General features: G+C 37.7%; 1 protein-coding gene across 2 annotated transcripts in view; it reads right to left on the bottom strand.

Moving 5' to 3' along the window:
• RAD21 (RAD21 cohesin complex component) overlaps window positions 1-18,790 on the bottom strand; it is a 28,678-nt gene extending 9,888 nt beyond the window's left edge. Inside the window, exons 1-8 of one of the 2 annotated variants that reach the window (XM_059165736.1) lie at window positions 18,578-18,790; window positions 11,155-11,329; window positions 6,147-6,276; window positions 4,024-4,123; window positions 2,385-2,491; window positions 1,123-1,329; window positions 586-711; window positions 128-250 (exon numbers count right to left, since the gene is read on the bottom strand). In XM_059165736.1, coding sequence (XP_059021719.1) covers window positions 128-250; window positions 586-711; window positions 1,123-1,329; window positions 2,385-2,491; window positions 4,024-4,123; window positions 6,147-6,276; window positions 11,155-11,298 — 937 coding nt within the window. In that variant the 5' untranslated portion in view covers window positions 11,299-11,329; window positions 18,578-18,790. Of the gene's footprint in view, window positions 1-127; window positions 251-585; window positions 712-1,122; window positions 1,330-2,384; window positions 2,492-4,023; window positions 4,124-6,146; window positions 6,277-11,154; window positions 11,330-18,156; window positions 18,309-18,577 lie in introns of those variants that run through there. The other variant, XM_059165737.1, reaches the window with a different exon arrangement.
• Between the last annotated feature and the right edge of the window lie 5,299 nt (window positions 18,791-24,089).

The raw sequence follows: 24,089 nt of genomic DNA, 5'->3' as shown, positions 1-24,089 counted from the left end.
TAACATATGACTGACAAAGGAGAAAGAAGCTTGGCGATCTATCTAAAACAAGAGTAGAGAATAGAGAAGAGCCAGAATTAAGACCTTTTGTTCTGAATTTTACAAGTCAAAAAGTATGCTTGCTCACCAGTGATATCAATAGGTTCCAGAGCAAAGGCTTCTTCCTCATTTGGAACAAGTGTTGTCTGATCAGTCATAGTTGGCATCGGTTCAACAGGATCCACTGAATCAGGACTATCAGGCCCACCCACTATAAAAACAGAAATTTGGTTAAAAAAGGCATGTATACTTAATACATATCCTACAAATGGGGAAAAACCCTCTGAGAAATAAAGAAAACACAGTGGTACCAGTAACAAACATTTTCTAATTATGAAGGAGGCCCTTAAAAGGTGAACCTATTGGCTAAAAAAGGGGGAGCGGTGCAGGGTTAAACATCGAAAAGAATCAGAATGTTCCTAAGCGCTGTATTTAAGGAGATTTATAATTCACTAAGAGCTGAACTTTCAGTTTTGGTCTTCTACACTCAGTACCTTTCTAGTTGCACACAATCATGCTTACATCACCGAACAAGGAGGCGCTTACTTGATACATTATCATCCTCGTCCATATCATCATGCGCCGGCTGTTCTGGCAACATCACACCTGCCTCAGACAGGGCAGGGGGATCGTCAAAGATACCACCATCATTATTACTTATAAGCTTGTCATCTGAAATAGGAAATAAAATTTAGTTAGAACTTTGAAGAAGAAATGCTAAAAATTTGTATTCAGCTTGTGTTTTCCTTCAAGGTAGCATACAAAAGTATAATGGTATAGGAAAAAAAATTCTATTTTCTAGCTCACATCTCTATTTAAAATATTTAATATATGGTATCAAACACAAATGGAGCAGTTTAAGAACTAGTAAAACTTAAAACTCTGAGACAAGCACCTTTACCAAAATGCAATAATGTCGTAACATTTTTAGGCTCCAGCTGCATGAGAACTTGAATGAAATCAACCAGTCACAATCCACACATGTATACCTGAACAGCTGCTTACAACCCAGAATTCATGACTTCTCTTAAACACCACAAATGAACAAAGAAATGTTAGAATAATCACCTTGTTGTCACCTACCTAATATACCACCATCATTTCCTTCTCCAAAATTGTCATCTTTATATTGGTCTTCATATTCTAAATGATTAATTTTCTCGTTCAGATTGCTGGTGCTCTGCTCAGGCTCTAACAGAAGGTTAGAAGCGCTAGTGCTCACTAACATGTCATCATCCTCAAAAGCACTTCCTTCTCTCATGATCTCACGATCATCCATTCCAAAGTCACCTGAACAAATTTTAGTTGTTAGTGAAAAAACATGTCATGAAAGAAAACAGCTAATGATTATAATTGGAATGTCACATTTGCTAACTGAAACCTTATTTACCTTTGAGTATTAAAACATCCAGTTCAAAACTCTAAACTCATGGCATCTGTGTTTTATAAACTGATTCTGGGGCATGACTAGCCCATTCAAACATAGGACTAAAATTTAGGCTATCCTAAATATATTAAGTAAATTTAAATATGTCTATAAGTTACATTGCATAAACATTCAGACTTAAACCTCGTTATGTGTTTTCATCAAGAAAACAATTTGGCTACCTGTTTTAAACACTGTTCAAGAAGTAGATGGGGCACTTGGGTAGCTCAGTCAAGCATCTGCCTTCGGCTCAGGTCGTGATCCCAGAGTCCTGGGATCAGCCCTGTGTGAGGCACCCTCTGCACCCCAACCCACCCCACCTCATCCCAGCCCACTCTCACAAATAAAATCTTAAAAAAACAAAAAAAGAGGTAGGTACATACTAAAATTGTTGCCAAGTGATTAGTTTAAAAATGGGCATTACTGGGGCGCCTGAGTGGCTCAATGGGTTAAGCCACTGCCTTCGGCTCAGGTCATGATCTCAGGGTCCTGGGATCGAGCCCCATGTCGGGCTCTCTGCTCAGCGGGGAGCCTGCTTTCCCCTCTCTCTCTGCCTGCCTCTCTGCCTACTTGTGATCTCTCTCTTTGTGTCAAATAAATAAAATCTTTAAAAAAAAAGGGGGGGGGCATTACTTCAGACTTGGGACTTTTCACACAGATCCATATATAGGATCTATTTATAAACAGGAATAGGCAAAGAATAAACTCAAGTTTGGTGCATCAACGGAAATGACTGATGCTTAATATACTGGTAGGAAGGCAAATTCTTTTCTTGATGAAAAAGCATGAGATGAAATTTTGTCCTTCTGTCATCAATGAATGTAACATATGTCTGGGTTTTCTTTTTCAAATCACTAGTTGTGCTGCAACATAATTCTAACATTACTAGCTAGTGGCTAGTAATCTGTTTCTCTATTACCAAAATCATTTTCTTGTAGAATACTGATGTTCCCAACTTCTTCTCGCATGGTTATTTCTTCCACTCTACTCTGGTTCAGGCTGAACTGCTGGGCCACATCGATGTCACTTTAAAAGAATTTCAAATACATTTTCATCTCAAATTTCACTGCAATGTATATAGAAAAAAAAATCCTAATTCTCTCTACAAGGAAAAAACATACATACAAAAGTCATCATGGTTTATAAGCCTTAATATTTGAAATCACTACCTAGGTAATATGGTATACACAGGAAAAACTTAAAAATGCACTGTCTAGGTAGGTATGGGTTTTCATCAGGGTCGTGGTGTAAACGCTGGTTACCCAGCTTTTCTGAGACAGTTTCTTCCTCTAACAAATTAATCTCATACTGTTTAAAAATATTAAATACAAGTCATGTAATATTAAGCAACAATGTGGAATTATCATTGGCCAAATTGAGAACATAAATGGCAAGTGAAAGTATGAGAGACTTCTGAGACATATCAACCAAATACAGTTTGGAGAATTTATAGAGATTCTAATTTAAACAAACTGAAGAAAAAAAAGGCTTGTGTGTCAACTGGGGATATCTGAATGCTGACTGAATAGTACATTAAGGAATTATTGTAACTTATTTTAAAGATGGGCTGTTATTATGGATAGATTTAGAAAATTCTTTCAAAATAGATACCGAAGTATTTACAACGAAAGTAAGATATCTATTCTTTAAGATAATCCAGTGGGAGTTGGAAGGTGAGTTGTGGAAATACGTATGAAATAAAACTGGCAACATATTGGTAATTAAACAAATTGGGTGATCAGTACATGGGGTTCCTAACACTAATCTACTTTTTAGCTGTTAAATTTCCATGATGAAAACTTTTAAAAACTGTATTGGGGGCGGGGGGGGGGGGGAGGAAAGCAGCTAGATAGCACCTACAATAACACACACACGTATCAAAATAAATAATAAATAGGAGTCATAGATCATTTTAAGAAGCAGAGAAATTTCTCGAAAAAAAAAAGGGGGGGGGGAGCCTGGTATAGAGGGTTTCTTAGTTGTCAGATGTGCTACTAAATCACAGGAAATTACAGGCACATTCCCTGTCATACAAAGACAGCTGAGTTTTGAAGACTTAAGAAAAGGGAAACACACTATTCTGCTATAATGGCCTTCTCTGTACAACTTTCCCCTCTTAAATTTATGTGGTGACAATGACCTTTTCTTGCTCTTCAAAGAGTTATCTCTTATGTTTACTTAAAAAAAAAAAAACAAAAAACGAGAAATTATGGCTGAGTATAACCTGGGAAAATGATAACCAGTAGTTAGTTCATGTTCGCTGATTTCATTATATAAAGCACATACCTGGAAAACTGTTTAGTTTATACAAGCTTTGGCCTAAGAATATCAGAATTCTCCTATCTTAGCTTTGTTAAAGTTGCTATCGACACAACTTTCTTACAGAAAAAACAATTCTAAGTTATATGTTCCATATGAATACACTATCCTATTTGAAAGTTTATGCATTTTAACCTGTTAACTTGATGCTAAAATATTTCAAGGAAAACTATATGTTTGATGCAAGTAACGTTATTTGTAGACCAAGTCAACAATTAAAAGAGGGAGGAGGAACATACTCTAAGTCAGGCAGTGGCTGATCAAAGTCATGAAATTCTTCAGGTAAGGTAATAGCATTGTAAGCAGCTTCTCGATTTTCCTCAGGCAGGTCAACAACACCTGGAAAAGAAATGGTAAGCTTGAAGGTCTAGCAGTTAGAGCAGAGATTATCCAGAGATCAAAGGAAGGTAAAGTCAGTACATTTATAGTCTAGAAAGACTGATAATATATATACACAACGTACCACTGAAAGACAAGTACTTCTGTTTTTCTATAATCATAAGCCAAACTATCTGCTTTTCAACAACAAAGTCAAAGCACTACCTAGGCATTAAAGTGATGTCTTTAAAAGGATGTATCAACAAAAAAATATTAATGACCGTTTTCTCAATAACATGAAATCTGTAAGACGACGAATGACTGCAAAGGAGCACTCTCCATGTTAAAGAGGAGTTGTTTACTTTAGGATAAGCAGGACTGCACTGTTTTATTTCTCTATATTCTTCAAGTGGTCTATACTAAAAATGCTTTGCTTTAAAAGACAAAAAGCATGGTTATTTAAGCAAAATGGAGTTAGTAGCCACAGGTCAGAAATCATTGGAGTACCACAGCTGCCTAAACATCTTTGGTTTTTGTTTTCTTTCAAGTTTTTATTTAAATCCTGGTTAGTTAATATATAGTTTAGTATTAGTTTTAGGAGTAGAATTTAGTGATTCATCACTTATATTTAACACTTACATCTAAACGAGTGCCCACCTTAATAACCATCACCCATTTAGCCTACCCCCACCCCCACCTCCCATCCAGCAAGCCTCACTTCGTTCTCTATAATTAAGAGTCTCTTACGGTTTGCCTCCCTCTTTTTTTTCCTTTCCCCTCTGTTCATCTGTTTTATTTAAATTTCACATGAGTGACACATACGGTATTTGCCCTTCTCTGACTTACTTTGCTGAGCGTAAGCTAACACTCTAGCACCATCCACATCACTGCAAATGGCAAGATTTCATTCTTTTTGATGGCTGAGTAATACTTCATCGTGTACGTACACATATGTATATGTGTGTACGTATACACACACCTCACGTCATCCTCATCCATTCATCAGTCAATGGACTTGGGCTCTTTCCATAATTGGCTATTATAGATGATGCCGCTATAAATACTGGGGTGCATGTGCCCCTCTGAATTAGTGTTTTAGTATCCTTTTGGTAAATTCCTAGTAGTGCAATTGCTGGATCATAAGATAGTTCTAGTTTTAATTTTTTTGAGGAACCTCCACACTGTTCTTCAAAGTGGCTGCACCAGTTTGCATTCCCACCAACAGTGTACGAGGGTTCCCCTTTCTCCACATCCTCACTAACATCTGTTATTTCCCATGTTAATTCTAGCCATTCTGACATGTGTGAAGTGATATCTCATTGTAGTTTTGATCTGTATTTCCCTGATGAGTGATATTGACCATCTTTTCATGTGTCTGTTAGCCATCTGTACAACTATTATTTTAAATAAGATCTTAGATCTCAAAGGATTCACTGTTCACATATTATAGTACTAAAATACAACCGCAGCAGGAACTACCTTAAAAGGCATCTCTCCTATACACTGATTAACTACAATAAAATCTCATCAGTGCTTATTAAAAAATTATGAAGTGAAACATGAATTCAAATAAAAACCATAGTTACTATCTATGGAAATCTGGCTCTTAAAGAGTTCAGCTTTAGAATCAATCATGACCTACGATAAAACAGCAAAAAACTACAGAGAACATTTAATAAAACTCTCAGGTTGAAAGTGAATTTTAAGAATATGCTAAAATTATCCAGGAAAAAAATTTAAATCCCAAGATTTTTCTTTTTGGAGCTACATTTTTAAAAAATCATGTAACAATTAGTTTTCAATATTTCAACTCTGTTCTGCAAAAACTAACGAAAAGGGGTTAAAAAAGAGTAGAGTGTCATAATTCCAAATGCATGAAAAATGTGCACTTCTTCCCTTGACCCACTGCCTCTCCAAGCCTTGCCCTATTTTTGAAGGGTTCCTTGTTCTACAATTAAAATGAATGTATCTAGAACATACGCTTTGCAGGTTTTCACACTACATAAAACTCCAAAGTTAAAAAAAAAAAAAAAGTCAACAATACCTGGCCGAAAAGCCATTTTTATTTTGATGAATGCTTCATTACAGTCTGCGAGGAGGTATTTGGCTTTTCTGTGATAGATTCGAACTACTCCCAGTAAGAGATGTCCTGATGTTCGGAGTGCCATCTTCACCTATGAGTAAAACATTAATATTAATCTAATTTATAAAGTTTTTTCTTGGTTTTATAGATATCATACTTCAAAAGCTTGTACTCTGAGCATTTATAGGTAGCTTTTACTTTCTCTCTTTACACTTTTAATCATTTATTTGACATTTCCTTATAATCACTTGTATTTTATTTTATTTATGCCTTCACCAGTAAATCTTCAATATCCACAAAGAACAGACTGGTAGTAATTCACCAGTTAACACAGACATGAAGGCAGCTATGAAGCAGGTTGTAAGGTACTCCACAGACTGCTGTCATAAGCACATGAAGGAACATGGAACACTCTGGTTGCTACCCCATAACTGTTGCTCCTTGCTGGCTAACTGAACTCTGATTTTGTTGGGAAATGATTGTCCCCAGCATTGAAGAACTGACTCATTCTTCTTTGCTAATGCTTCTTGAGCGGGCACAAAGCCCAGTTCTCAACCAACGAGAAAGAAGAGCGAAGTAGGTCAGTTTCTGGGAAAGATTTTCCCAATAAAAGAATGCCTGCCTCTTTCTTCTCCCTTTTTGTGTTGTGAGCAGGTGGGGTTTGAAGCCGCTTGTAGTCGTGAGGCCTAAGTACAAGGACAAGAAACCAACATAAGATTAGTGAGTCTGAGGGTGCCTGGGTGGCTCAGTCAGCTGGGTACCCAACTTCTGGTTTCAGCTCAAGTCACGATCTCAGTCATGAGACTGAGCCCTGCATTGGGCTCTGTGCTCAGTGTGGAGTCTGCTTGGCACTCTCTCCCTCTTCCTCTGCCCCCACCTCCTGAGCAAAATAAATAAATGAATCTTTAAAAAGAAAAAAAACACAAAACTGGTTGAGTCCTTAGATGAATGACATCATTGAACTGCTCGAATAATCCTAAATCTCCCTATTTCTACACTTCTAGTTAAGTAAGACTGTTAATTTCCTTATTGCTTAAGCCATTTTTCACCGAGTTTTATTAGTTGACAGGAAGGCAAACTAATAAGGGGTAATGGTAGCCCATCTTTTTTCACAAGAAAATATACTCTTCAGCCTGTTTTTTCCTTTTTTTTTTTTTAAGGTAGATTTCATTCAGCACTTATGTGAGAGCCACTGTGTGGGATGAGATATAGTAGTTGGAAAAAGAAAGAAAAGTAAATACAGAATCTAAACAGAATGATTCAAAAATCAAAAAACAGAATGATTCACTCCTCAACACAATGAATTCAAAGTTCAGAATGATTCAAAATTATATATCCAAAATATAACTCAAAAAATTTTTTGAGAACAAGACAACATGAACTCAAACTTCCCTAGATCATTTACCACAGAGTCCTCAATTTCTGAAGTAGCAAATAAAGCTGTTAATCGTTTGCTTAAGTTATGATTAATACATTATGTGACTTAAAAAATGAAACAGTATATTTTTAAGTTATATGTCTGTCTACAGCAGCCTAGGATTCTATCTGTAATGACTCTCAGGTTCTACATTTATGGAAAAATTCACATGACTTAAAAAACAAATTATGAAATTTACTGCTATAAATTCTTAGGTATCTAAAATTACAAACTTGTGACCAAATCTAGGACTTATCATATGAAAAATCCTTGATATGAAAATACCCAATTAAAATACTGCACCTCATGGAAAAAGAGAATCTACGTTTATGATGTGGTCTTAGGAAATTTAAAATACTGACACCTTCACTTAAGAAAGAATGGGGGTGGTTCAAAACCCTTTGCATGCAATTATCTTGTAAAGGATTAACAACTATAAGAAAAGGTGGAGTATGGGTAAAAACTTACCCTGTATATTAGTTTGGTTCAGAATTGAGTAGGTAAAATGAAGTATGCCATATCTGTTGAGCTAGCTCATGTTAAGAGTGTAGATGTAATAAGGAACACGGGCTATATATATGCAGAGAAAGCTCTACAGAGGTAACCAGTGGCTGTTCCAGCAGAGGGGTGGGGGTAGAAGGGGCAGAACACAAGCAGCTGCAACTGAGCTATGTATCTGACACTTGCTGGAAACAACTAAACCGATATTCACCCACAACAAGAACTGCATATCAAGAACAAACAATAGAAATTTTCAAGTCCGTTCACTCTGTGGAGGTTATCTTTATAGTCTACTAAAATAAAACAAGATCAATCAAATAACCCACTTAGAAATTTTTTTTTTTAAAGATTTTATTTATTTATTTGACAGAGAGAAATCACAAGTAGATGGAGAGGCAGGCAGAGAGAGACAGAGAGGGAAGCAGGCTCCCTGCCGAGCAGAGAGCCCGATGCAGGACTCGATCCCAGGACCCTGAGATCATGACCTGAGCTGAAGGCAGCGGCTTAACCCACTGAGCCACCCAGGCGCCCCTAGAAATGGTTTTTAAAACGTAAGTTATTCTTTCTCTCTCACACAGTCCAGTCTTTTACGTTATTCCAGAACTGCATGCCGTGCTTTGTGGCTATTCATACATACCTTATTATCAGATTGTCTTGTACTCTTTTATAGCCTCCCTGACAGAGTACAAAATACTCTGCACATACTAAAAAAATCTGTTATCCTTTTAAGCCAAATCACCCTCAATATGTTTATAGATGTTAAAGATTAGTTGCACATATTAATTTCAAGAAAACAGCTCAACCTCTCCTTTTTCCATTTACTTACCTCAGTAAGCATACCTATAAAAAGTAGAAAACCTCATACTCTCATACAATTTGACGAGCAGTGCAAACTGGCACTATCTCCCTATGCAGCAAACTACGAATGATTATGTTCCTAAACATCAACATTAAGAGAAAACTTACAGATATGAACAAAAGATCACTGAACATGAAGCTTCTCTATACAATACTGGTTTTGATGTATTCTAATCTCACATAAAGATTAAGTCAAGAAAGACACAGATGTGAACAAAATATTTGCAAGCAGTATTTACTCAATGGTTATTTTTTAAGAAGACAAAAATAAACCTGTTGTTCTACTACCTAAAGAAATCTTTTGTATGTATTTTTTCTTTTGTATATTTTAATACACTGTAGAGGGTCAGAGGAATGAAAATTCAAGAAATTATGAAAAAAAAAAAAAAAAAAAAAAAAAAGATTATCCAAAGAAGAGACTGGTAAAATAAATCATGTACAATCAGAACAATGAATTACAGATCCATAATCCTTTATCTTAAATCTTAGGTGTTTTGGAATTCAGAGTCTCTTGGTCATAAAGATAACGCAGCACATATAATATATATTAAGACACTACAGGTAGCATCTATTTAAAGCAGTTTCTAATAATCATATCCACTAGTGGTTCTATACTGAATATATGAATATACAAGTGACCTCACTTCAATTTTTGTCAAGTTTGTTCCCGTTTTGTTTTCTGCATTTAAATTCTGTGGATAAGAGACGAGGACACTGTATAATGCAATATCAAAAATGATGATAAAGCTATGAGCAGAAGTTTTCCTGAACAGAGACTTGTTATAAAATGTATAATGGAGTTGTGTATACATAGAATAAGGAGAAAAATTACGTGTAAAAAACATGGACACGTTTTAGAAGCCATACCAAAACCCTAAAGGTTTCTCTAAGTTGTAGGAGTAGAGATTACCTATTTTCTGGTTTGTAAAGATTTTAATATTGTCTTAGAAATTTTAACATGATAGAAATGTCTTTAGTAACAAATTCCATCAACTCTAACTCTAAAACCAGCCAAAATTCCAGAGAGATGGAAATTTTATAATTCAGCTCTAATTAAAAATACAAACTTTCACTTTTTCACTTAAAACATCTCCTTTCCCACATGACTTTCTGAAAAAGTCTTGTCTAGATCCCAGCTTTATTCCTTTGAGATCCTCTTGCTCTTTCAGCAATCAAGAATTACTCTTATTTAACACACTATGGCAACCGGCAGCATCCAAACTGCCAAATCTAAGAGTAGCTCACAATGCTGGTCCAGACAGCTGTGATCTGGAACATTTTCTCAAAAGGACAATGGGTGTGATTGTGTGTTAATACAAAGTCCAAGAAAGGACCATTAAAACACAGATATTTCTATAAAATCATATTTAAGGACTTTTCCTTTGAGATTAGTCCTTACACATTTTTGAAGTCAATTTATCTGCTTTTCAATGAAGTGCTAATGATGTTAATAGATGTAATTGTGTGTTCTAAAGTCCCTTCTTGGCAATACAAAAACCCTGGTTTACTTAGTTACACTATTTGTGAAATTCAAGGGTGAAAAAACCACCGCTTCAGAAGAGTTTCAGAGGATGTCAGTAAAAGCTCCTCTAGGTACAAAGCAGTAAGAAAGGTAGATAAGGTAAGGTCGTTCATGAGGCCTCCATTCTAGTGGGAGACAGTAATTAAATATTTAGGAGAAGAGCACAGCAAGTATAAAAGTTCTGAGACAGGGAAACGTTGGATTATCTTCAAGAAACAGAAAAAATCTGGGTATTTTTGAGCAAGCAGGCCTATGGAGCTGAGGAAGAACAAGCATTATGGACACTATTTACCAGATGGATAAGATAATTAGATCTTGATCCCTACAACCTTTCCCAATTAATGGATCCTTTCTTTGAATATTTTTTAAATTCCCAAATTAGAAACACTTACATACATATTTTAGTACGAAAACATCTAGAAAGACAAATATAAAATATCTGGGTACTGCCTGACCTCATACTTAGCTACCATGAAAACTGGCAAATGAAAGTATCAGTGCACTTACAGAATTTTTAAAGGGAACAGAGTATCAAACTGGAACTATGGATAATCTACAAATTTTTCTTTGCCTCCAATATACACAGATGTTAACCTAATTTTACAGAATTCTATTTTACATATCAGTAAACAATCAACAAACTGAATAAAAAGTATCAATATCAAACATACCTTTGGTGAGATGATACTCTCCACACTGCTCTCTAAATTACACTCAAACACATGGGCTTTGGTTAGCTTCTTATCCCAATGGGCCGCTAGCCAAATTTTGGCCAGAGGCCCTCTCTTACTCAGGACAAAATGTGCGTAGAACATTGTTCCGGCTGATTATGAAACAGGAGGAAACCTGAAAGGGAAAAAGAGTTAATATAAATACCATGTGAAAACAAAGATTTATCAAGACATGTAAGAAATCTGAAAATAAAAGTTTCCAATTCTTTTAAATATAAGAACTTTGAAAGGTTTGAGTAAAGTACAATACACATTTAAAAGAACCGACTGCTTAGTTTTGAGAGGGGAAGGAAAAAAACCTCAAAATATAAAGAGCTGAAGGGAAAAGGGGCACAGGAGCCAAACCATTTCTATACTCCAAATAAAAGTGCCAGGATTTTGTTTAGTTTTTTAGTAAAAATTGTCACCAGACAATTCTTGCTCATTCTGAAGTTCCATCAAGTGTTCATTCCATTCCTATCTTGATTACTGACTGTGGAGTCTGACTGTGGCCAAAAGCTAGATAATACATTGTTCATGGCAAGAAAACTATGTCAAAGAAGAAAAACACTCAGGAACAGATATTAATGTGTAAATTTCCATTTTTTTAAGAACCCCATTAACAACTGATACTCACCTAGATGCTTTATACAGTAACTACTATCTCATGACAAGCACTGTGATAATACACATTCATATTGTACCAAATAAAGATAAGAAGGCGGGTTGCCTCCATTTTACAGGTGACTAGTTAGAAAAACTGAGGCTTAAAAGCTATTTTATGTATAGTTTTCCCAACTCAGAAACTTGAAAAGCACTTGTCCAGTTATAATTTAAATACTATATTCAGGACAATGACACACTGTAATATTTATCTTATGACTAAAATAGCCTTAGTAGAAATATAATTGTTATTCACATATTATTTTTCTTTCAGTAAGCTATGTTATAAATACATAAAGGAAAAAAAAAAGCAGCTTAAAAACTCCAGCTTTAACTGTGCATGTTTCCTATATTTCCCGTGTTGATAATTCCCTTATATCATTATTATTATTATTTTTTAAGATTTTATTTATTTACTTGACAGAGATCACAAGCAGGCAGAGAGACAAGCAGACAGAGAGAAGGAAGCAGGCTCCCCGCCGAGCAGAGCCCCCAATGCGGGGCTCGATTCCAGGACCCTGAGAATATGACCCCAGTAGAAGGCAGAGGCTTTAACCCACTGAGCCACCCAGGCGCCCCAACAGTTCCCTTATATTATTTATTTTCCCTCTTTCACAGAAGATTAAAAAAATCTATTCTGCCAGATGAATTTCTTTCTAAAATGCCCAGAACTAGAAGATGTATGTCATATTTTTACATAAATAAACTCAAGCACATCCATACCACATGAGAAGTACTTAAACATTTTTAAAACATTTTTGACCTTGATATAATTATAGATTTGCAGGAGTCCCAGAAATAGTACAGAGAGGTCCCACTTACCCTTTAACTACTTTCCCCCCGATGGTGACATCTTACATACAGTATCAAAACCAGGCCAGTGACGTTGGTACAATGTGTATACATAATTCTACGCCATTTTATCACATGTGCATATTTGTGTAACCAACATCGTAAGCAAATAAAATGCAAAACTAATTTATCAATACAAAGCTCTCCCTCTCCCATCCTTTTAAATTGTCACACCCATTCCTTCCTCTCTACCATTCCTAAGCCTCACCAACCAACACTCTGTTTTTATCTCTAATTTTGTCATTTTGAAAATGTTATATAAATGGAATCATAGAGTATGTGACCTTTTGGATCCAACCATCTAACACTCTTTGAGATCCACCCAAATGATTTCAAGCATCAGTAGTATGCTCCTTTTTATCACAGAGTAGCATTCCATGAGATGGGTATACCACCATTTGCTTTGTCAATCATTTACTAAAGGATATTTGGTTACTTCTAGTTTGAGGAGGTTTCAAATAAAGCTGCTATAAATATCTGTGTATACAGAATTTTAGTGAACAGAGTTTTCATTTCTCTGGGACGAATGTCCTGACCTTTGACTGCTGGGTAGTATGATAAGTGTATGTTTAGTTTTAAAAGAAACTTTAACACCTATCAAAATCCTAGTGAGTTTTCTTACAGCTATTCACAAGATGTTTCTAAAATTTATATGAAAAAGCAAAGGAATAAGAATAGCTTTTTTTTTTTTTTAAAGAATTGGGATGAATTTGTCTAACCAATTTCAAGATTTACATAGCTACAATAGCCAACACTGTATGGCAGACAGAAAAAGAAACAGATCAATACAATAGGATAGGGAACCCAGAAATCCACTTAAGTCCAACTGATTTTTCACGAAGATGAAGAAGCTTGACAAAGGGGAAAGGATAGTTTTTTCAACAAATAATGCTTGGGTGACTGGACATCAGTCACCCCAACTGGGGAAAAAAAAAGGAATCCTGATCCAAACCTCACACATTATATAAAAAGTAACTCAAAATAAATCACAGACTTAAATGTAAAAGTTTATAATTTTCAGAAAAAAACAGAGGGAAAAACCTTTGGTATACCTAAAGCTTGGTGTATATATATACACACACACTTTTTTTTGAGAGAGAGAGAATTAGAGAGTGAGAGCACTAGAGCGAGCGCATGTGCTCGAACAGGGAGGGGAGCAGACTCCTTGCTGGGTAGCCCCCTCCCCCCCCATCAAGACCTAGGCGGAGGCTTAACTGACTGAGCTAGCCAGCCATCCCAGTAAGTTTTTTCAGATGAGCACTAAAAACATGTCCCATAAAGGAAAAAAAACACCCAAATAAGGAAATTTTGTTATAGGAAAGCGCTGAAAATGTAAAGATAAGGTACAAAATGGGGGAAAAATTAAAAATGATGTATCTGACAGGGACTTGGATCCAGAACAAAGAATGCTAAAAACTCAAGTAAAAAAGTCTAATTAGGAAACAGGCAAAAGAAATTTCACAGAAAAGGATTTAACAATGGCAAATAAGAACAAGAAAAGATGCTCATCATCACCAGTCATTAAGAAAATGCAAATTTAGACCCATGAGAAATCACTGCACATCTATCATAAGACCTGAAATAAAAAGTAATGGCAACACCAAAGTCCAATGAGGATATACAGAAGTATCAACGTTTATACACTGCTAGTTAGAATAAAAATTCCTTTTTGAATTAGCTTAAAAAAAATCCAAAGTAAATAAATGGTAATTTTCATGTTTTTATAGAGACTTTAAATTTTAAAATGAGACTTTGCTTACTTTACTGTGAATTAAGAACTGTGTCCATTCTTTCCAGTGATGTATATAGAAAATATTTATTAGTTAAACATATCATAGGCAAGAGACTTCATGTCTGTCAAAAAAGTCTGAAAGGGTGGAGGGTGGTGGTGCAAAAGTAATTCAATCAGGTTTGCCTCCTCTCCCTTAATGGCAAAGGGTCCTGAAATTCTCATTTGCTGAACCAGATGCTCCCAGGAGATCTCTAATTTACACAAGAAAAATTGTCTCCAAAGGGGGGAAAAAAACCCAGACTTCATCAATTGTTCAATGTTGTGAACTCTTTCTCTCAAATGTGAAGTGAAGAAAAGAACTAAGGAATATGAAACTAGGAAGAATTCATATCAAATACTCTAAGGTAGAAGAATTAAATAACACTTCAAGTGTATCTTATATCCTGCTCAGCAGTATTTTATAGTTCAAAATATGCTTCCCATAACCAAAGAATCTATGTTGCAAAGCAGTGCTTTTACTTTAAGCCTAAACATTTATTAGTATGAAAATTAAGCTCCATCTACAGCCCTATAAAGTCTACAGGATTTTGTAGAAATTCAAAATGGCAGTCTGTTCTTAGAAACACAGCCACTGTCATACACAAGATGTCCTAAGTTTCACTGCAGAAGATAGCTGTATTAAAAAAAAAATCTCCTTAATATTTAGCTCTTAGAATATTGCCCACTGCATGTCAACTACTAAATACGTACTTAATGAATAAGGAAATGAGATACACCAAGTGATCTCATAATTGACACATGTAAAAAATTCTAGAGATTTTAGAAATTAATACTGGCTCTTTTCAACAGGTGTTAGTAGCTCATGGCCAGGACTTAAGCTCCTAGTCAAAGTACCATGCCTAAAATATCCCAGCTATGTGGAGGCAGAGATTCCTAAATAGATGCTTTCTTGGCATGGGATGGGGGTAACTAAAGTAGAGTGGTGCTAAAATTATTCTGGGAAACAATTAGCAAGAGGAAATCACCCTAATAACTAAAGGAAGCCTGAAGAACAGTGGTGGCTCAAGTACTGCCTTATATCTAAATATGGAGAAAGTGTAATCATTGCTTCAAAACAATCTTTTTCCTTAGTATCACTATCCTTTAACCAATCTTAGGAAAAGAAGTTGATTAATATCTGTAGATTTTGAATTTCTGTATATCTCTGTTAATCCTTTGCAAAAGATCTTAGCATAACGCCGGCATTTGGTACCAGAGCATAGTTGAGCAATTTCATGATTTCTCTTTTTTTTTCCCCTAAAGCAGCAAACTTTTCTCAATATCCCCAAAAGTAATTTCATGTTTTTACAGTATGAATTATGATATTTCACTGTTAGAAAACAAGGCAGGACAATGGTTGTATAAATTGGTATGACCTCTTTGAAGGACAATTTGCCAACATCTTATGAAAACCTCAAACACTGATACCTTTAAACCAGAAAATGTACTTCAAGTACAATGCCAAAGATATACTTGGGAGGTGTAAAATATTTATAAGAACAAAAAAATCTTAAAAATCTCACCCAGACCGGAAAAGGGAGAAAAGGAGAGGACAATGTGCCAAAGGTTGCTAGCATAGAATTCAAGTGGGAACTTAAATTTCAGAGCCCACATCTCTAACTGCAATACTGTGTTGCCCTGCCAGCATGAATTTTAACAGCAAAATATTAGAAATAACTTACCTAGCTGCTACTTAGCGACTTTTAACAAAATACAGCCATATAACAGAATTTTGTGTGGCCTTAAACAATGATATACATATATGTTTTTGTATTTTTTTTAAAGGAGGGCTCTAATATATGTTTAATGCTCTTGCATAAAGTATCTGTGGCATACAAATGAAAACTGATGACAGTGGTTACCTTTGGAAGGTGAGTCCACTGGGAACCTTTTTTACTGTTAACTGAGAACATACACAAATACCATGCACTCAAAGTTAATACCGATATACTGAATGTCAAGACACAATCCTGCTTTGCCATTAACTGGAAAGTTAAGCTGCTTAGTCTGTGTGGTTCATTTTTCACAAACCATAAACACCTTGAAGACTGAAATTCAGGGATTTACTAACTTCGGAGAACTATACCTAACACATGTAAGAATGTAATTACCTCTGAGGGATTGGGGAGTGTCTCAGGAACAGAAGTTATTTCCAACACTGCACACTAACACTGGTACTAACGTTCTTTGAACAAGAATTTTTATAATCAGAAGGTCCTAGATTCAAATTCGGCTCCCTCCTTAGTTCTTCAGTAAGGGTTAAAAGTTACTTAACATTTGAGTCTTAGCTTACACATCTATAAATTGAAGCTATTTACCAAGCAGGGTTATGAGAACGAAACGGAACAGCAAACACAATCCCACTAGATGTAAGTAAACAGTAACTTTGAAAAAAAAAATCACACAGCAGAGCATATACAGGTCAGCATGATCATGCCTAACAACCTGACATCACATTTAAACAAATAACACAAAACCTTTATTTCTCAAAAATCAGAAATTTCCCTTCTATACAAAACTATAAAAGATAAAACTTCTCAGAATATGTGTCTCAGTAAATAGAAATTCATCAGGAAAGAAATAATCAACTTTAAAAAGACTTTAAACATATGCGACTCTAAGTGGAAAACTTAATTCTTGAGTGTTCTAATGTACTATCTTTATAAACAACACAAAAATTAAATTAGGTTACACTTCACCAATGTAATTCTCACTTTGTATAAAACGCACGATGTTCATTAGTTATGCACTGCTGTCACTTCTGCTGTCGTCACCTCAACCATTTACGAACTGTTAATAATTTAATCACTGGATATGGTATATGTCATCAGTGTCTTTTTAAAAAATAATTATGAGTTGCCTCCAACATTAAAAAAGGAAATTTAATGACTACAACTTAGGAAAGCTTCTCCAGTCCCCGTCTCCAAGATTCTGCCGACTCACACAAGTCACTGGCATTTGCATTCATTTTATGAAAGTAAGAATTTTTTTTTTTCTGGAATTCAGCGATGATTCTAAACAGCATTAGGAGAGCAAATATGAATCTTCGCTTGCAAAGAGAGCCGATCAACGCAAAGCCTTTACCAGAAAACCTTAAAAAAAGCACCAGCGCGTTTTTGAACGCTTAAGACAGCCTAACGAATCACAGGGTGGGCAGACAAGCCCTCCAGCGTTTTCTTCTTTCAAATTTGAAGGAGGCTGCTAGGTCTGGCAGCACAACTAGACAGTGTCACCCCGCAGATCCATCTTTCCCGGCCAGCAAAAAGACGTCAAGTATTTGTCAGAAACACACACCTTCCCAAAGCGTCCCCTGTATCAGCATCAAAACACTCAATATCCTAATCATTAAAAAAGTCGGGGGGGGAACCAATTAGGTTAATTCCCTAGGAATCAAAAGCAACTTCCCCTGGTCGGGTTTTCTATAGGTCTGTCCAATATGCAATATTCCCAACAAAATCTTCCTTTAAAAAGGGGGAGGGGGAGCAGCAGCAGCAGTCCCTGGAGAGGGGCCCGCGGCGGTGTTGAGGCCCCACAGCGCCCGCGAAGGCTGCGCCCGCACATCTCCGACCGCCGAACCCAAGCTCGGCGCACGGTTGCTGCCTCCCCTGGAGCTGCCAACGCGGGCGCCGACCCGCCGCCGCCTCCCGCCCCGCGTCTTCCGAGACAGCCATTTTTACCGGAGTAGGCGGCCCAGTCCCCAGAGCGGGCTCGTTCAAACCTCCGCCTCTCCCTCCGCGCCCCGGGGTTTCCTCCACCTCCTCCAGGAGATGCGGCTCCCGGCGGGGAACTGGTGGAGTAACGGCTTTTTCCGCCTTGGAACGGACCAGAACCATTTGTTACCCAGCAAGCGAGAATGCGGGCCCAGGCTGCGCGGGTCCCGGTCGAGGGCGGGCCCAGGGGAAGAGGCCTGGGCGGGAGGCGCTGCCGTTCCGGAGCCCAGAGGGGGGGCAGCACGGCCACCGTCCTGGGGCGCGGCGAGTGCTCTTCTCCCTCCGTTTGCCCCCCGGCCTCCCCAGTCCAGCTCCTAGACAGCCAGGTGGCAGGGAAGGGGTAGGCGGAGGGAGCCCTAGGATTAGAGGGGCTGGCCCCGTATCTTACCTTGCTCTCCGCCGGGGAGCTGGGCGGGCTGGGTGGCCTGGGGAGGGGAAAAGGGTCGGGGGAGGGGGCGGGGAAAGGGGGGGAAGCCCCTGTGAGGTGTAGCCTCGGAGCAGCTCCCGCCGCGGCAACAGCCACCGCCTCCTTTCCGATTCACTCAAACAAACAAGATGGCTGCCGTTACGCCGCGGCTCTTCCTGCCGCCCAAATCCTCGGTTCAAATCGGCAGGATGTTTACGGTCAAAATGGTTTCTATGCGCCTGCGCAGCCAGCCTGAGCCCTAGAAGGAGCGACGCAGGCGCAGTGACCATTTCCTTTTCGTCGGATTTTCCCCCCCTCCCGCCCCCCGCCCTCTGGTTGTGCGGCCCCAAACTGAGCAAGCGCAAAAGTGATTCTCTCACCAGAGGGTCTTCAAGTGTTGCAGGCCTGGCAGATAGCGCACGCGCAGTGCTTGCCAGTGGAGTGAATATCCACTGGCAAGGTAGGAATAAACGCTTGTTTTAGAGGGAGTATCTGTTGTACAGATTTGCCAGGACACAAAAATTAATTTTAATGGTTCCATAGTGACGAAGATAACATAAAACCCTTAAAATCCACAAATCTGGGGGATTCATTGAGTCAATCTATATTTATAGATGGTCTTCTCCGAACCATGTATTGTGACAGATAGGGTCTAGGGCCTAATCATGAAATTGAAGGAGATAGTACGTGCCTTCATGAAGGTTCCGGTATAGCTAGGGAGGAATTTTTAGAAATACTTGTGCCACAAAAAACCAAATGTACAAGGAGACCCCAAAGTGGGGAATTTGGGAATGGAAGAGAAGGTCTTCCTTGAGCAATTGAGGAGCTGGGATATGGAGGTTGAGTTCCCAAGAAGAGAGAACAAACATCATGTCATCATGTGCAAAAGTCTCATGGCAGAATTTTAGCGTCTGGGCACTAATGGAGGCTTCTTCATTTTAGAAAGACCATTCAAGCATATTGGAGAGGGCTAGAGTAAATGTCTAGGTGTAATTTATGTTCGTTTGTGGAGTTTTTTTAAAGGCAATAAAACCAGCAGGAATTGGTCAACAGAGTCCTTATGGTGTTGTAGTAGAGGGAGTTCCAAAGATGATGCCTCTAGTTTGGGACTTACTTGCAAGGATGAAATGGACTGGACTGGGAAGCCATACACCGAGACAGAACAGATGGAGGAAGGTTATATGAAGATTAGTTTTGTTTTGTTCAGTTTGTTGTCTATCCACCCTCAAGTCTCCATTCTCTCCGTGGCCTCCTTAACTGGTCTCTCCACTTCCACTCTTGTCTTCCTTCAATTAATCACTTCCCTGCAAAGAACCTTTGCGGCCTAAAGAACCTTTCTCAACCTAAAGAGCCTTTGCAAAACACAAGTCTAATCACTCCCCTCCCCTTCTAAAAACTCTTTCATAGCTTTCAGGTTATTACCCAGAATACTTAATGTAGCCCCAGCCTCCTTCTCTAGCTTCCTCCCCCCCCCCCTTTCTCACTACTCCAGACACTCCACTTTCTAAATCATTAAATGCACTATGAGCACTTCTGCCTCAAGATTTTTGCACTGGCTGTTTGCTGTGCTTAAAACAGTCTTGCATTTCCATCCCTTCCCCTTGGTCTAATTCTTCATCTTCCACATCTTAATTCCACAGTCACTTCCTCAAGAGAGTCTTCCTCCGTATTATTTAGGGTAATGCTATTACTATAAAATAGATCCCCTCCTTGCCCCAAATTTCAGGGCTCTGCAAGATGGCCCTGCCATTTACTACCTGTATGAGAATAATAATTTTCATGATTTCTGAAAGAATTAAATGAGATAATATGTACAAAGTACATGGCATAATGCTGGAAACTGAGTAATTACTCAGTAAATTGTGGCTATTATTCTTGTTCCTTCTATTTTCTGAACAATGAAAGAGCCAGCAAGGTAGGGTAAATCTTTATCAGATACCCAACTTTTAAGAACATTGAAAATACTTGGATACTCTAAATGTCTCTCTTAACTATACTTGCTCTAGGCCCATTTTGTAATCCTTATTTGAAAATTTATCTCCCTCTCCACTTTACCCTCCTTTTCTCTCTCTCCCTCTTTCTCTCTTCCCCACTGTTTCTCCTCCCCCTTCCTCTCTCCCTCCAGTACTGACTTCTCAAGGTACTATCACTTCTTCTCTCTGGAACTATTTTTTATTCTTATCCATTAGATCTCCACCCAAGCCCACCTTCTTCCCCTTCGTGGATTTTATATAATTTCTTCATATACATCCCTAGGCCCCTAAATCTGCTTGATTTAATTCTTTTGAACCAGGTATATGTTCTGTTTTGGCGCAGAGTCCCATCCTATCAACATATTCATTCATTTCTGTGTATTAAAATGTCAAGTTAACTTTTCTTGTTACAGAAGTTCGCTGCAGTCAGCATCTCCTTTACCTGGAAAAGACTTACCTGGAAAGACTTATTTGATGAATCTGCATAAGTTCATTTTAATAATTGTGAATTTGTTTGACTGAAACCATGATGGGGCTGATTTAACTTACAGCTTTAATCTTCCTTTAGTTGAAAACAGTCAGCTTTTCTTTTCTGATTACTTAGTTGATGACTTGTCTGATTTGGGACAATCACTGAAAGATGATGCCATCAACCCGATCATCATATACATAAACATCATCATATGTTTATGAAAGCAACTGTGCTCTTTGTCTTACTTCACAATGACATACACACCCATACCTGAGACTTAATGGGAAATAAAAACTGTTACAGAAAAAGACATGTTACAGAAAAAGACAACCAACTGATAGCAGAGTTATTTAAGAATTAGACACCATTCTGTAGACTTATTCCTCTGAATTGCCAAATTTCAAAAACAGAATTAATTATATATTATTTGTATATATATTAAGTAGGAGGTATAGCATTAGAAGAGAAATAAGGAAAATGGAGAGATTTTTAGGAGTATTTCAATGATAGTAATGGGTGAGTAGTGAACATTGTGCCCCAGAATTTTAAGTCTTCTTTAAACAAAGAAAAATCAAAGTATAAAATATTTGTTGCATGAGACTCTTAAACCTCATTAAAGAAAATCCAGAAAGACTGAATAACTTCTTTCAGATTTGGGGCTAGGCAGAGAAATGGATAGAAAGTAACTGAAAAAAACAATAGTAGATTCTGGCTTTTCTTGTCAATATTCTTTTTATCTCTAAAAGAGAATGTACTATTTTTTATCAAAAAGGAAATGCATTTTAAGGACAACAGTCCTAGTCAAAAATGTTATAATCAGACAAAGAAGTTATATAAGAAGCAGACAGATTAAGGACAAAACATTGAAATATCAATTCTTACTATGCTTAGATATTAAGAAAATGATTGGTAATGGGGTGTGAGGGAAGGTTTTGTAAGAAATGGTAGACCCTATTCATAGCCACATGCTCAGCGTGGGGCACGGGGGTTTGAGTCAGTATTGTGCTCTCTAGGGTGGCTGCAAATATCTCTGTCTGGGTTTACTAAAGGTCTGCTTGGGCAAATAGGTTTCAGCAAAGAATCGCAAAGGGCCAGAGCAGGTCCTGGGATCTGCAGGTGCATGGGTCAGGTGCGACTGGGGGTTTGTCAAGGTTAAGGTTGAGACCAGGGAATGCTGCAGACACAGAAGCAGGGTCAGGGTCTATGCTAATTACTTAGACTTCTCTCAGAAAATATCTTCCTGCTAACTGCATTTCAACGCTGAGATCAGTTTTAACTCTTAAGCTGGGAGTTTTTATCTGTGACCGTTTGGATTCATTCCTTCTGTTTTTAAGCCCATCATCTCTCCTGTGCGTCCTACAGCACCTTTGAGACGGGGTGTTTATTCAAAAGCAGATGGATAGTGTTTCCTCCGAACCCGTCCAGCCATTGCAGAATGCAGACATTTTTATTGTTGTAACATGATTCACTCTGTTCCTTTCATTCTGCGAAACTGCTTACTAAAAATAGTAGGACAATTTGGAAGCAAATAAGGTTGGGTAGATCTCTTAAATCCTATATGACTAACAAGCTAACATCTTAATGAAAAGTCCTTGCCAACTTAAAAAAGACACGTTAAATTACCATTAATAAAGAAGTCATGCGGTAAATATAGTACTTTTCCTAAGTAGAAGGTGACGGTGGTTTGTTGGAAGAGGTGGAAAGGAAGGTAGAAGCTGCCGAGTTATGAGACAGGGGCAGAGATAGATGAAACTCTAGCAGTAAGCACTTCAGAGACACAGCTTGTGGCTAAACCGAGCCAAGAGCTGACTTGAAGTGAATAGGCATCATGTACAGTCCTCTGTCCTCCGTGGCCTCAGCTGTGTTAATGTGCTTTGCTTTAACTTGATGGGGTCAAAATGTTAATGGGCTGGGGAAAGGAATCATACCTGAACTATGTAATTTGGAAATTATTTCCCTATCTGCTAATCCTATGTGAGGAATTAACACTATTAAATAAACTCACAATGAAAAAGAATGGACCAAAATTATTTCCCTAAGACTAAAGGCAAACTTTATTATCAATGAGGTCTGATATATTCAAGGTAGAATGGCAGAGAATGATGCTTGGCCAACTTTAATAGGCTTATAACTTGGGAACTTGTGAAATTGCTAATTTGCATTTGGCAGTTTGGGGTGGGGCCCCAAATTCTCTTTTTTTGGTGGTGGGGGGGACAAGCTTCCCCATGCTAGTACATGGACCACATCAAGCAACAAAGATTTTTTACAGAACAGACTTTGGAACGAAGTAGACCTGAGTTTATATCATGGCTCTTTCATTTAGTAGCTGTTGCTACTAAACAACAAGTTGCTCAGCTTCTCTGAGACTCAGTTTTCTCATCTGTAAAATCAGGCTAATTATATCTATACCCTCTTGGTTGTGGTGTTCACTACTCAAGATGATCTAAAGTATCTAGCATAGTGCTTGGCACATTATTTAAACCCAATAAATAACAGTTACTATTCTAATATCATTGTAGTTGGATCTGATAATTTTCTCCTTCACTATTCCCATAGAATAAAGATCTATATTGACTTCCAAGACAAAATCTGAGATTTGCTTCCCAACATTTTCTTCTTTTCCTTTGGTTTGGCATATGGCTCCAGGTAAAACATTACATTTCCCAACCTCTCTTGCATATAGAGGTGGTGAAATAACTATGTTCTATTCAGTGATATGTGAGTGTTCATAAAAGATTTAAGAAGGAGCAGCCCAGACTTATTTTTCCTTCATCTTGCTGGATGAAGGAATGTGGAATGTGGATGTGATGGCTGGTGCTCCAGCAGCCAGTCAGAACCATGAGCCACAAGGGTTATGCTAAGGGTAGTAGAGCAGTGAGATGGACATGTTTGGATCCATGATAACTTTGTGGAGCTCTCATGTGACCTCTCGAGTGCCCACCTTCAGACTTCTTTCTTATAAAATAAGAGAAATAAAGTCATGCCTTGCTTGATATTCAGCTGTATTCAGTCCTCCACTGATACAAACACTTACCTGGTTCAAGTGCTT

Source organism: Mustela lutreola, chromosome 3 (genome assembly GCF_030435805.1).
Source record: "Mustela lutreola isolate mMusLut2 chromosome 3, mMusLut2.pri, whole genome shotgun sequence".
NCBI classification, from domain to species: Eukaryota; Metazoa; Chordata; class Mammalia; order Carnivora; family Mustelidae; genus Mustela; species Mustela lutreola.
The sequence above is the reverse complement of the archived record's forward strand: the minus strand, read 5'-3'. Positions and strand labels throughout refer to the sequence as shown.